Raw genomic sequence first — 14,858 nt, 5'->3', positions numbered from 1 at the left:
CAAGGGGGCAGTTATTTGAATTATATCTTCTAGGTACCCGTCAGTAAACCCTGGCTTGACCACTGGGCAAAGGACCTCCAGGAAAGAGAGAGTGTGGCTTCCTTCTCGAAAGTCTGCCCTGGCCTCTGCTGAAGTTACCCGATACAATATAAAATGCGTGTATTTGCTAATTAATTATTTGTCTCTGGACACTTCACGAGATGCACTTTCTCACTGTATCGTAGCTCCCATATTAGCAGAACCAACTGAACTTTAGAGCAGACCCATTTTGCGGTTGCTAGTGTGTGAAGCACACAGTGACTGGAAAGGATTTCAAAGGGCAAACACAAAAAAAACACATTGCAACAAAGAGAGACAAACACCTTCCAAAGTCATTGTGCTTCAAATGTGCATCACTTACTGTCTTTCCAAAAAGGTCCTCTTGAAAGAATTGGATGTTCTCTGCATCTGTGTAGAAAAAGATATAGGCAAAGCTGTAAGACCAGTTAGGGCATAGTTTGGTTTCCACAGTAAAATTCTCAGGATCACAAACTTTAGTTAAACATAAAATGTGTACTATAAATTCTCTAATGTCTTTGTTGAGGAGATGCTAAAACTCGGACTCAAACATAACATTTGGCCAATGCGTTGCAACTAAAATATGAACTATTGTTCTAAGGCAGTCATCAGCAACCTTTGCCTATCCAGATGTTTTGGACTACAACTCCTATCAGTCGTAGCCAGCATAGTCAACAGTGAGGGATCATGGGAGTTGTTGTCTGGATCAACTGGGGAGTTGCAGGTTGCAGACCCCTGTTAAGGGGACATGATAGCCCTGAGCCTCCTACCGAATTTCCCAGGATTCTTCATTTTAAACTACATACACCAGAGACCACCCACCAACCACCCTCATCCTTTCCAACTCAGGCCCCAAGTATCACTCTCAGAACATTCACCCAGACCAAGCACTAACACTCTTCTCAGTTGTCATTCAGACAGATGCAAAACAAATGTACCTACATTATTGGATTGCTAGTAGACCATAAACAGGAAGTAAAAGCATTTGTGTAACCAAACACCAAGGACCCCAGTCAGGCATAAGAAGTTGCATGCAACCGTGTCACCAAACACATAGGGTAACCTGATCCACCAATCTTTCATGCAGCCAGACATACCACCACATTTCACACAATCCCTATAGCACAGGATAGCTCAGTGTGCGGCACAAGTGATCTGGAGCAATCAGACTAGAAATGCTTGGACAGAACATCTCCTTCCTTCCTGATCACAGCCAAACAAAAGCCACCTGTCAACTGCTAGAACAACCAACAACACATAACACACATAGCTCGTTCTCGCACACCTGGAAATCCCCTATGCAGGTAACACAGCTGGATACCACACTAGGTACATGGGCCCCCATGGTGGGGAGAAAAAGGGGAAAACAACACAGCCACTGAAAATTTACTGTTGACTTGAGCAGACCAATCCAACAAACCCAGAAGTCCAGAGAGATACTGAACCCGCCCCATGGGAGTGACAAAAAACATGTTGGTCTAGACAATCTTTCTCTCAGGCACCACCAACACCTCCAACCATCCTCACAAGATGTGAGACAAGAAACATGCAACATTCCACTGTCAACAAAACACTCATGTCACTCTGCACACCTCATGCCAGGCACATCAGGCGGTCTCCTCAGTTCCTCAGTTCCTAGGTTGTACTCGGAAACTGAGGGTACACCAAGACATACCATGGCTTCAGAATTTGTGCAACCAGACACGTGTAGGAAGAATCAAAAATCCATGTCACCAGATACCAAGAACCCAGACATGCATACGAAGCCGCATGCATTCATGCAACCAAGCACATGTGGTAACCAGACACAGCACTCTGGCATGCAAACTGACATACCCCCATGCTGCACAGATTGCCAAAGGTAACCCCAGCCACGCCATGCCTTCTATGCCTAAATGCCACAACTGGCTCCTTATGCACCCTTCATCACGGGCCATGCCTATGCTGCACACTGCTGCAGGCACCTACAATGCATCGTTCACTGGAGTTCATGTGTAGAAACCTGACTGCCTCTCACTCAGCTCACATGAGGGAGGGTGACACCTTGGTGGGTGGTCTCACTCAGCTGCTCTTCCTTGTTTCTCTGGAGGTTTCTCGTGGGTCTCCAGTTGGTCGTCCAAACTGTGGAGGCTATAATAATTTTATTTTAAAAATAACTTTATTTAGGTAAAAACTATAAAAAAGAGAACCATCCAGAAACAATAAAAGGTCCATCCAACCCAATGTAATTCCCAATTTGATGAGTGAGGTGGTAATGGTGAAACCTTGATACCTTAAATCGCACTGACTTTTTAAAATACTTCTTAATTGTGAGTTGGATTAAATGGGATGATGACTCGATGCACTACTTTCTTTGTCGTCCATGCAGTCAAATATCCAAAGAGATAAATAACACATTAGATAGTGAAAATATCACTTGCCTTAATAAGGCCTAAAGCTTGCCTCTGATTGTTGCCAACTGTGCTTCCCTTTGCACTGTCTTTCTTCTGCATAGCTGTCTAATACTTCACATTGTCTTGCCACTTTCTATCTTTGTTCCTTGTTTTCAAATGTCTCCTACTCTCGCTTCTCTTTTTTGCTCATATATTTACTCTGCCTTTTCTTCCGTTCCTCTCCATTTCTCTCTCCGCTCCCTCACCAATTCTTGCCTTTCACTTCTTTCTACCTTTCAATGTTCTGCTCCATCCCTCTTCTATCTCTCCTTCCCCTCCCTCGCTCTCGCACACAACTACTCTCCCACTGCACTTGCATTCTCTAGCCTCTCATCGTACACTCGCCAAACCACATAACAGAAACACGGGTTGGTCAACACTTGACACAGGATGGGTACGCATTGCAGAACCTGCCGCTGACAGTACTGAAAGGGGGAGCTCAAGTACCTCAACATTCTGAAACTGAAACATGCTGTTCTGGACGTAGATAAAGGATGTATGATACACTATGGCCTACTTTGAATCTAGGCTTTTCGAGGTCTAACCATTTAACTGTATTGACAATGCCAGAAGATGACAGCTCACATACACAATGGGCACAATGTTTTAGAGCCCTGAATGAATAAGGACACATGCCATATCTATTGCAACTTAGGATGTCTGAGCACAGATATTTGGTACCATTATTGAGCAAGAGATGCACTGCGCCAACAGTGGTAATGTAACCATTCTTGCAGTAGTAACACATTTTTGTATTTGCAACTTTGTTTTCGAGTCAGCAAGACACTGTCAAGCATGATGCACAACTAGAACACAATTGGACATTGCACCATGGAGGCTTAGGGAACATTTCTATATTTTTTTCCTTTATAAGTGTCATGTGTGGCAATCAGCAGCAATCCTTGATGCATAGATGGCGATGAATCCACAGCGTTACTGTTTCCTCATCCAACATGGCGCCGGCAGCGCTAAGTGACAGTCTAGCTGTCTGGACTACAACATGCTCTGCCATCGCTGCTCTGCCTTCTGACACTGTCAAGCATGATGCACAACTAGAACACAATTGGACATTGCACCATGGAGGCTTAGGGAACATTTCTATATTTTTTCCCTTTATGAGTGTCATGTGTAGCAATCAGCAGCAATCCTTGAGGCTTAGATGGCAATGAATCCACAGCGTTACTGTGTCCCCATCCAACATGGCGCCGGCAGCGCCAAGTGACAATCTAGCTGTCTGGACTACAACGTGCTCTGTCAATGCTGCGCTGCCTTCTGCATTGGCTCGGATTCTGGGGAAATCTACACGGGAGCCGTTACCATGGGCAACAATGCGTTGCTACTACATTAGCAAGACGCTCATCGATTACCATAGCCAAGAATTGTGTCTTCCACGACCCCGTCCCAGAGTCTCTGACTTAAATATTGTGCTTGTTACGAAACGTGATCTCTGAGGCGTACCCTCTCTGACGTTACACAGCAATCCACACCACAATCCCAGTGTTAGGCAGTGAAGGAGAATTTCATCCCATCTGTGCAGAATACCACAACAACAAGAACAGCAGTCAACAGAACCATCAAGGTTTTATTCCCCAGAGGGTTTCCCTGCGACTTGTGTCTTCCTTGTCAAGAATACCAGAGAGATAAGGGTTTCAGGGCAATTCTTATGTGTCTGCTCACCATTGCTGCAGCTAATAAGGTTAGTCCTAAAACATTGTGTCTTGTTCTAATAGCAGTAGGCATAAGGAGGTCTAGGTAACTCTGATTGACCCACTGTTGAATGCTAACACAGCACGGAGGCTGTGAAAAGATGCACTAACCTCTGAAAATATTGTCCCTCATTACCGGGTTGCTGGAAAACCTGCCGGTAGGTGGTGAGTTTCCAGCATCCCCGTAACAATTAAAACACTAGGTGTATATCTAGAGTCGTCACTGGGTGCTGAAGCACATGTGGCATATATGAAGAAAAATTGCCAATACTATCAGAGACTACTTGAGTCTATTAGACCATGCCTGAATGAAATAAATAAATAAATAAATAAATAAATAACGGTTCCATCATTGCAAGGGACACAATTCCCTCACTACTAGATTATGGCAATGCCTTGCTGGTAGGATCCAGTAAGTGCTGCATCCGGCAATGCTAGACCATACAAAAAGGAAACGGTGAGAACCATCAGACGCAAAACTAGAAGGGAGAACATCACTGAAGGTCAAAAGTCACTCCATTGGTTAGCCCTGGAGGAACGTATCTCTTTCAAATCGCTGACCATTGTGCACCGTTGCATATACAGAGAGGCCCCGGCTTACTTGAAAGGTCACAGAAGTGCATACAAACCGGGCCGCCCGTTGAGATCGGAAGCGCAAGGCTTGTTCACACATGGACACATCAGTGCTAAAAGAGCAAATGGGCTTGCACGCTCCTTTGCCGCAGCTCAACTATGGAATGGATCACCTTCCCCCTCACGATTGGAATCAAACGACCTACTTTTCAGAAAGAAACATAAAACATTATTATTCAGATAAATGATTACCAAATTGAGATGAGCACCCTGTTATCCCATCTTCCTTATTGTTGTTCCTGTCTGGTTGTATGCACCCTGTTGCCTGCAGGCTTTTGCGCATTATAAATAAATAAAAAATAAAACAAAAATAAATAACAGCTGTAGCACCACCTGATATCCTGGTACCACCGGGATATCACAACGGCGGCAGTAACGGTTACTCCCCATTCCCATGGAGTCTCATACGACTCCATGGGAATGGGGTTACAGAAGCACAGGCACCGTTCCTAATGGTGTCAGTGCTTCCATGACAACCATGGTAGGGGCTTGAAAACCGGGCAGGTCAGGCCTGCCAGGGGATGTGTGGGCCCTACCGGCATAGTTGTAATATGGTGGTCCGGAAAGGGTGCCGGCACGTTACTACCGGCACCCTTATTTCCAGACCGCCATCCTTATAATGATGCCCAATGTTTTGGTCTCAGGTCGCTGGTGCAGGGCGCTATTCTTATTCTGGTTGGACAGAAATCCTATGATTGTAAATTGCTCTGGTGCTTCCTGTAGCTAGTTCCATGCTGAAAAATACTGTAATAATAATCAGATGAATCAATACAGGAAATCATTTGGATGTGGCGGCCAGGAAGATGCTAATACACATTGTAGATGGAAAAACTAAAGGCTGCCTGAAACATTGGAAATGTAACACCACTGTATGTGGGAAAAACTGTGTGCCTTTGAAGCTTACGTTTTGTAATTTCTTTAAACAGCATCACTGTTTTTTTTTCATAACAGATCCCACTTACTGGGCACAACATGCGGACGTGTTGGGACGCATTACACTTTTCATGCAATACACTGGGTGAATAAAAAGGCTTTGCTTGAAATGTCACTTTACTGCACCTGTGATGAGCACTTTTTCCCAATGGTTGAGTATATGTCTGTTTCTTCCCAATTGTATTGCCCTGTGGATAAAGGAGCCATGCAGGACTGAATTCCTTGCATGCTTCTTCCAGCAGCCCGTTGTGTTTAAAGTTGGACAATGAGGCTCATTACGAGTTTGGTGGTAAAACGCTGGTGTTCCAGCGTGGTGGTATTAAGCTCTGGTAGGGTGACTGCTGGAAATACTGGTGAATTACAAGTCCTCGGACGCATGAACACACCGCTGTCGGAAACGGCGATAGCGGTGTGACGTATTAGTGGCATCTGAATCAATCTGCCGGGATTACTGTAGAAAGGTGCCGGTAATACCGATACTAGCAACAAAACTGCTTGAATTATTGGCGCCGGAATTAGCATCACCACCAACATGGGAAGCACGCCGGCGGCCATCTATAAACACTCAATCCACTTTGAATCCACCACTTGCAACTGCCATCCGTTGCTACAGGAGGTGCCAAGCATGTCTGGTAGCCAAAGGACACAAGTCCCTGACATCTGCAGCACAAACCCATATTCACTTGGGCCGAGCGGACTCCACTGGTTGACACTGAGGTGCTGCACTCATAGACACTCTTTGGGGCTGGCCACAGAAAGACCAGTCGGCAAAGAAAGACTGCCACATGGCAAGAGGTGGTTGAGAGGGTGGCAGCTGTGGGGACTGTCACGCATACAGAGAGGGAATGCCAGAAGCACTGGCATGATCCGCAGCTGAGGGTCCAGAACCTCATCTCCCAGCACAGGAGGGAGATGGCTGCCACAGGAAGAGGGACAGTGGCACCCCTCAGCCTCATTCCCTGGGAGGGGAAATGCTGCTCCATCCTGCACATGGAGGGCATTGAGGGGGTGGGATGGGAGAGGCAGGCGCTGGGACCCATGGCGAAGGTGGTAAATACAACAAACCCTATGTAAATGCAAATAGTGTGTCCAAATGCATGCATCCCTCAAGTACTCAAACACTTATTGTCCAAGTGAACTGGCCCAACACATGTCAGACACAGCAAATGGGCAGATTACACACACACACATCAGGGGATGGAGGTAGATATAGCCATGCGCAAGCACCGTAGCAAAAATGCACAGCGCCACACATGGACACATGAGAAGCACCCATGAGTACCAAGGAAGTCCATGACATGAATCATCAGCCCACCACACACACAACTAAAATGCAACTTGGCGTGCCAACAGGCAATCTGCACTCCTAACACTTACATGCAGCAGCACACATTAGGCCCAGGACCTCAATGAGTCCACATGAATAGAGAAGGACACACAGAATGTTGCGTGAGTGTAATACAAGCCCTCAGAAATGGCTCCCAGACGACTAACAGCATATTCATCTCTTCCCAACAGGCACACCATCCACAGACGGCAACAAACCTGGACCGTCAACATCTGTAGCTTGACCTGCTAAGTCCACACCCCTTGTCAGCAGGCCCAGTCAGAAGGGCAGGGCCACCGGCACAAAAATACCTGTCTCAACCCCACCACCGTAAGCTGCATCAGCCACCCCACCATCACCAGCCACCGCTGCAAGTGGCACATCAAGGATGCCTGTGTCTGCTGTTCTCACCACACCAGTGGTCAGTGGCCCCACCAACGGTCAGCAGGGAGGCACACCACCCTCAAAAGCCACCTCATCAGGCCACAGTCTGGGCACCCTGTGCTGCTGTCCCTCCTGTGCCCTCAACACCACCACTGGCACTACATCCCCCAGTCCATGGTTGCAGGGTCACTACCACTGACGAGGAGGAGGATGACAACACGTCCTACCCCTCCGCTTGTTACAGCCCTGGCCCACCACACATCCCTCCACCACTGCTACTTCCCATCATAAGATCACTGGATGCACACCTGCATGTCTTTGAGGACAGGTAGTTGAAATTCTCCGTCATGCCACTCCAGCATCTCAATGAGATGAGCGTGATGCAGGAATGCATGCAGGCATCGAGCTGCAGAATTGCCAAGCGGGACAGGGAGAGGGAAGGGGGTATAGTAGTTATCATCCATGATCATATCAAATTCAAAACCCTTTCACTGATGACAAATGCCTCTCCAACAGTACTCCAGTCTACCTAGCAAGACAAATCTCTAAAGCCCAGGGAAACAGACCCACCCGCTCAACCTATGCGGGCCATATAGCCATCCCTAGGTTCAGACGACAAAAAGCTGGTGGCTCTTAGGGGCGCTGTTGCGCACGGCTAAAATGGCCGCCTAGGTGAAGAGCTCCGGCTCGACCGAAATCCTTTTCACTAATTAATCCTTCCAGGTTAGCGTTGGCCGACGCACTACTGCAGAATATTGCCGCGGAATGCCCTTGGAAGACATCCTGCAAAGGCTGTGTGAGTGGACCACGGGACGGCGAAGCTGTCATCGTTCGTATCGGCAGCGCCTGTAGAGCCGAGGCCTGGCCGCTGGTGGGCTCCAAGCGATTCACACTCGAGCCCCGGGCTCGCGACGGCTGAGCGGCCTGGTGGGGGAGGGGCAACCTGCCCGAACACAGACGCTGCCTGGGGACGGCGACGCACCACTCATTTTCCCACTGGACCGATCGGCGGTGGGAGAGCAGACCCCCTCGTTCCGGACTCCAGGCCGCAGGAGAGATCAAGCGAGGAAACGCTGCGACGACAACACCAGCCCCATGAATCCGGTCCCGCCCGCGGCTAAGCCCAGCTAGGACGTAGCTGGTTAAGTAAGTGGACAGACCAGGGAGGTGGATATACAGGGGGCCAGCACCCCCCGCAAGGAGCATCCGTGCCACGGGAGCGGGGGCGAACGATACAGTTTTGGGGCGAGGTTCCATCATAGACTGAGGAGCGCTACGAGGCGCTAGGAATAAACATCCTATTCACGGGACCCCCCCGGTGCAAATACTCCCTGCGCTGTCGGACGGCAGCAAAATCCGCCTGGACGCCAAACAGACCCCGTGCTCCCATACACGCTGTGATACACCTTGAACAGTGAGGTCCGGAGGACCGCTTAATCCCAATACTCATCCACCCCCGCACGGTGTGGGTGGTGGGGGCACTACATTACATCCCGGTTGAGGAGGGCAGTAGACAGCCGGAGAAGCTGCAGGCCAGAAGTTCTCCTGGATCCCCTTGATAGAGGGGTAAAGACAAGGCGACGGCCGAACGCCAAATCCTCTTACCCAACATACCCAAGGCCAAGGCTTTGCTACATACGGGGACCGCGGAGGCCCATCGCAGCGCCCCAGGGACGAGATTGTACACCCCGGTGCCCACCCCCCAGCCTGCATCGCGGTACACCAATAACTCGCAACATAACCGCTGCTGGTGGTCATAGGTGGCCGGCAGCATACTGACGTGGGAGAGCACAATCCACCCTGGGAGTTGCAACGCCACCCAATGGGCCGCACGGAAAAAAAAACTGCGGGGGTGAGAAAGACCGGCCCAATGGATTCCTACACAAGCTCCCAACAACAGGAGACACCAGGAGGGGCAACACAAGCGTCTGATGCTCAAAGCACAGATCCATTGGACCGCTTGGCCACAATTGTACAGAATGGGTTCCTGGCAGTCAATGTGAAATTAGACGACATTGTGGCGACGATTGGCTCCTTGAAAGCGCGAGTGGAGAAGGAAAGTGCACGCATCTCAGAGGCAGAAAACAGGATAGGTGTAAATGAAGACGTGCTCGCACAACATGGTCGTGACATAGCCTCACTCCAGACAGAACTCCGCAAGACGCAGAATAAGTGCGAGGATCTCGAATCCAGATCCCGCAGAAACAACATCCGTATTGTTGGAGTGGCAGAGTCGTTTGGCAAGGGCTCCATGGAGAGAAGGGTGGAAGAGCTATTGAAATCTGTACTAGGGGAAGACTCCCTATCCAAACACTTCCTCGTTGAAAGGGCCCATCGCACCCTGGCACCAACCCCCAAGCCGGGCGCTCCACCCCGAACCATCATTGCGCGTCTCCTCAACTACAGGGACAGAGATGCGATCCTCCGATTAGCAAGAAAAAAGGGGACACTACACCATGAAGACAACAGAATACATATATATCCGGACTTTTCTGCAAATGTACAGGCACAACGCAGATCCTACGAGATGGTTAAAAAGCAACTACGACTCCGTAATACACCATATGCCTTGATATTCCCTGCAAAAATGAGAATTCAACTTGGTGGCAGAGCCCACTTCTTTGAAAACCCTGCAGAGGCACTGGCATACGTCGAGGCCTCCATTCCGCTGCCCCCAAGAGACCGCGCAAGAGACCCGAATGCAGGACCCTGCCCGGGTGAGGGTAGAGGCGATCCGGTGGATGGATGAGACACCCCCCTACTAGTTGCAATGTGTTTCTTTTTTCACTACACTGTCGGCACAGCTAAACTGAACCGAAATCCGATGTAATCGGGCCGTAGAGTCTCCCGCATGGGCGGCCAGACGGCTGAGCATTGCTTTGCGACGATGCACCCTCAGGAACGTTCCAATCAGTTACTTGGGCTCATCGTCAAGTTGGGGCAGATGATGTGGGTGGTGGGAGGGATAGGGCTAAAGGGTAAGTTCTTTTGTTGTGATCACCGCCCAGACGAGTTTCAGTCTGGGAGGGAAATGTGCACAGTTGAAGGTTGTAGTTTGTTTGGAAAACGGTCTCACAAGTGCTGGCACCGCTTCAGTCCTGAATGCATGTACATCTATGGTTGTCGAAACTTAACACAATCCACACACATAGATAATGGGGGATGGGCTAAAGGTTAAACTAATGACATGGAATGTCCGAGGCCTAAACAATCCAATGAAAGCCAGAAAAGTGGGCAATTATGTCAGTGGGCACGGGCCCCAAATTTTAATGCTACAGGAAACGCATGCACAGGGCACGGTTAAAGATCAAATACTGGTGAAATGGGGTGAGCAGCGGTTTTCCACGAACTACTCCTCACAATCCAGGGGGGTAAGCATTCTGATTCACAAATCGCTAGGGTTCATTGAAAAAGGCCACCTGTTGGACTCGATGGGCAGATATGTGCTGGTCTGGGGGGAAATCGCTGGCGAACAGATAACCCTGGTAAATACCTATGGCCCTAATCTTGAGGATCCAGACTTTTACTTACATATATTTGAAATTCTTGCTAAGCATGAAGCAACAAACATACTATGGGGAGGTGACTTTAACGTTGTGCTGGACCAGGCCCTGGACAGGTCAGCCAAGACACCTAGACCACCATCTAGGACGTCGCTAGCTCTGAAACAGATAATGCAGCAGCTATCCCTGCTGGACGCCTGGAGAGTGCTGCATCCAACAAGCAAACGTTACACGTTCTATTCCTCTGTGCATGACAGTGAGTCACGTATCGACTATTGGTTTATCCCCTCAAGCACTTCACACGCCTTGCAGAGTTGCGAAATCCTCCCCCGTACACTGTCTGATCATTCCCCGGTGACCATGGAAATTATTATCAGGGTGCCCCTAAGCCGGCTAGGAGGTGGAGAATGCCTACTGGTATATTAAAAGACCCAAACGTAGTGGAAGGCCTACACACAGACATTGCCGACTTCTTCACAAACAACATTGGGTCTGTGGACCATGTCTCATCAGTCTGGGAAGCATTCAAGGTGTGGGCAAGAGGGGTCCTAATATCTAAAACAACGGGCCTACTGAAAGAGGTACGCCGAGACCTGGAGAGGGTGGAAAGGGAACTAACCGTATTGGAGGAGACTTATGGCCGGACGCATGGTGGAGATACCCTTGCTGAAATACATAAATCTCTTAGGGAATTTGATAAACTGGCAACGAGGGAGGTTCACTATATAGCAGCCCCTTCCAGAGCCCGGAGATACGGGGAGGGGAACAAGGCTGGGAAAATGCTGGCCAATCTGGTCAAGCAGGAAAACAATGTGGCCTCGATTGCGTCGATACTCACGGCGCAAGACGTGATGGTAACAAGTGAACAGGGAATAAATGATGAATTTGTACAGTTCTATAAAACACTGTACATGAACCAAGATAGGAAATCCCCTGATGAGATCAAAGCCTATTTGGCTGCCTTGGATCTCCCTAAACTCACAGAAGAAAACAGGCTCATATTGGACCAACCTGTCACGGCAGAGGAGCTCACTGAGGCGATCAAGGGGCTCACGTCTGGTAAGGCGCCGGGCTCGGATGGCCTGGGAGTGGAATTTTACAAGGAATTCCGGGAAGAACTGGTCCCAGTCCTGCTGGAAGTATGGGGGGAGGCTCTGGGTAAACAAACCTTGCCACAAACAATGCGTGAGGCCATAATAACTGTGTTGCCCAAGCCCCGCCGCCCGCCACAAGACATGTCATCCTATAGACCCCTGTCCCTAATAAACGTAGATGCCAAAATCTTTGCGAAAGTGCTGGCAAACCGTATGCTACCCATCACGCCAACACTAGTACATGCTGATCAAAGCGGGTTCATTCCCCAACGGTCCACCGCCCTCAATTTGCGTAGGCTATTTGGCATAATGTCACAGATCAACCCGAACAAACAAGCATTGGCGATATCCCTGGACGCTGAGAAAGCGTTTGATTCGGTCTCCTGGGAATATCTGTTCTCTGTGTTGGAGGCATTTGGGGTTGGCCCACATTTCATCCGATATGTCAAACTGCTTTACACAGCTCCATGTGCGAAAGTACACACAAATAGAACCATGTCTCAATTGTTTGAACTAGGCAGGGGTACCAGACAGGGGTGCCCCTTCTCCCCTATACTTTTTGCTTTAACAATTGAGCCCATGGCGTCGGCGATACGATTGAGGCACGATAGTAGAGGCATAACACTGAAGGGAGCCACCCAAATAATATCATTATATGCGGATGATACGCTACTCTATGTTCGCGAACCTGACAAAAACATTGTACCCATCATGACAGATATCAACGAATTTGCAGAATATTCTGGATACAAGGTCAACAACTCCAAATCAGAAGTGTTCCCGCTCACCCCTTCCACAAGATGCCCGGCTCATATTTGTGGCCTTAAATGGTCTGCACATCACATCAGATACCTTGGTGTACTAGTCTCCTGCAATGAACAAACATTATACATTGACAATCACGATCAGGCGCTGCACACACTACATGTTAAATTGCAGACATGGAGGCGTCTCCCAATTTCATTACATGGTAGAATTGCCATTCTTAAAATGATTGTACTACCGAAATTGTTATATCTATTTGTAAATATCCCCATATGGCCGGGGAGAGAACTCTTCTCTAGACTTCGCTCAATGGTGGAGTCCTTTCTGTGGGACGGGAAGACAGCCAGAATTAGCTGGGAAAAGATGACAGAACCATATGAGAAGGGGGGAATAGCTGCACCAGACTTTGAGCTCTATTATACTGTATCACAAGCACAATTTGCAAAGTACTGGTACGATGACTGTGACAACTCCCCTCACACGCAAATAGAAGAATACACTACCGAGCCCACCAACATTGGGTCAGTGATCTTCACCACCAGACATAAAGACTCCTGCGAGTTCGACCCTGTGAGTTGCACAGTAAAAGCCTGGGGAGCGATATACAAAAGGCTGAAAATAGAGAATCCGTATAACCCTGAGGTGCCCCTGTGGAATTACCCTGGCCTCCCCTCCACGTTCGATACCGATATACAGGAAGCCTGGGACCCTGGCAAGGAGATGAAAATAGGCGACATGTACCTAGAGGGGAAATTCGTGACCCTGGAGGTGTTCACTAGGGGCATGGGAGGTGGGCAGCTCAGGACATTGCAGTACTATCGAATGAGATCAGCGTATCATAGACGCTGGCCGTCATTCCCAGATGAACCCCCTTCCCACCCGTGTGTGCAGTCGGTCACATCGCGGGACGGGCTGGGAGTTTCCAAACTTTACAAGGCAATACAGACTCACTCCGCAGTGATAAACCAGGCGAGGGAGAAATGGGAAATGGACATGAAAACGCCAATAACAGAAGAAAGATGGGCGAGATACTGTGCATTAACAAAACGAGTCTCCCTTAATGCCGGGCTTCGACAAATACAATTTAAAATCCTAAACAGACTGCATTACACCCCCGCCAGGATAGCTACATTCACACCAGACGACCCAGGCAAATGTCCCAAGTGTGGGTCTCTGGCAGCGGGGTCCTATCATATGTACTGGGAGTGTCCAGTTGTGATGCGGTTCTGGGAGAAAGTTGCGGAAATGCTAAACGAAGTCACACAGATTCCCCCGCACCTGACCCCACAAAAATACTTATTTGGGGATATAGGCAAATGCTCCGAAAAGCGTAGAAGATTGTTCAATGTGTCGTGTGTAATAGCTAAAAGATGTATATTGAAGGTATGGAAGAGCACGGCTGCCCCCACCATGGACGTTTTTTTACGTGAACTAACTTACATCAATGAATACGAGGAGCAATTTGTAATGTCCCAACCGAGTATGAGCAGGCCGAAAGACATTTGGGGCCCATTCAGGTCATACCTCTGTGACATGCTTTCTGATACTGAGACAACTGTTTAAACGACGACTGTTATATATTTGTTTAATAACAATACTGCTATACATGCTACAATATATTGTGTTCGTTAAGTGCCACTGCAATTGTTGAGACCTCAATAAAAACATGTTATAAAAAAAAAAAAAAGCTGGTGGCTCCAGTTTCCCGGTTATTGCGGCCAAACAATGGAACTCCTTGCCCCTGGCCCTTAGAACAGACCCATCACTTTGGTCATTACGCAAAGGCCTTAAAACCTGGCTCTTCGCCCAAGAACACAACTAACTTAAGGTTGGCTGTTACTAAAGGCGAAACCTATGTAAACTTGTCTGCTACTTATGCAAGCAATCTCTGCAACCCATAACTCATGTGAACAAATTATGCAATGGGCCTCATTACGACCCAGGCGGACTTCGCGGTGCTAAATGCACCGCGAAGCATGGCGGAAAGCCGCCGATAGCGCCATGGGGGTTGGCGGATTTACCGC

General features: G+C 48.6%; 1 protein-coding gene across 1 annotated transcript in view; it reads right to left on the bottom strand.

The window, feature by feature from the left end:
• DRD2 (dopamine receptor D2) overlaps window positions 1-14,858 on the bottom strand; it is a 947,704-nt gene that overhangs the window by 820,612 nt on the left and 112,234 nt on the right. Inside the window, exon 2 of the mRNA XM_069614238.1 lies at window positions 401-447. Coding sequence (XP_069470339.1) covers window positions 401-447 — 47 coding nt within the window. The remainder of the gene's footprint in view (window positions 1-400; window positions 448-14,858) is intronic.

Source organism: Ambystoma mexicanum, chromosome 9, assembly GCF_040938575.1.
Source record: "Ambystoma mexicanum isolate Mex_15411 chromosome 9, UKY_AmexF1_1, whole genome shotgun sequence".
NCBI classification, from domain to species: Eukaryota; Metazoa; Chordata; class Amphibia; order Caudata; family Ambystomatidae; genus Ambystoma; species Ambystoma mexicanum.
Note: the sequence above shows the minus strand (reverse complement) of the source record. Positions and strands in the feature narration are given on the sequence as shown.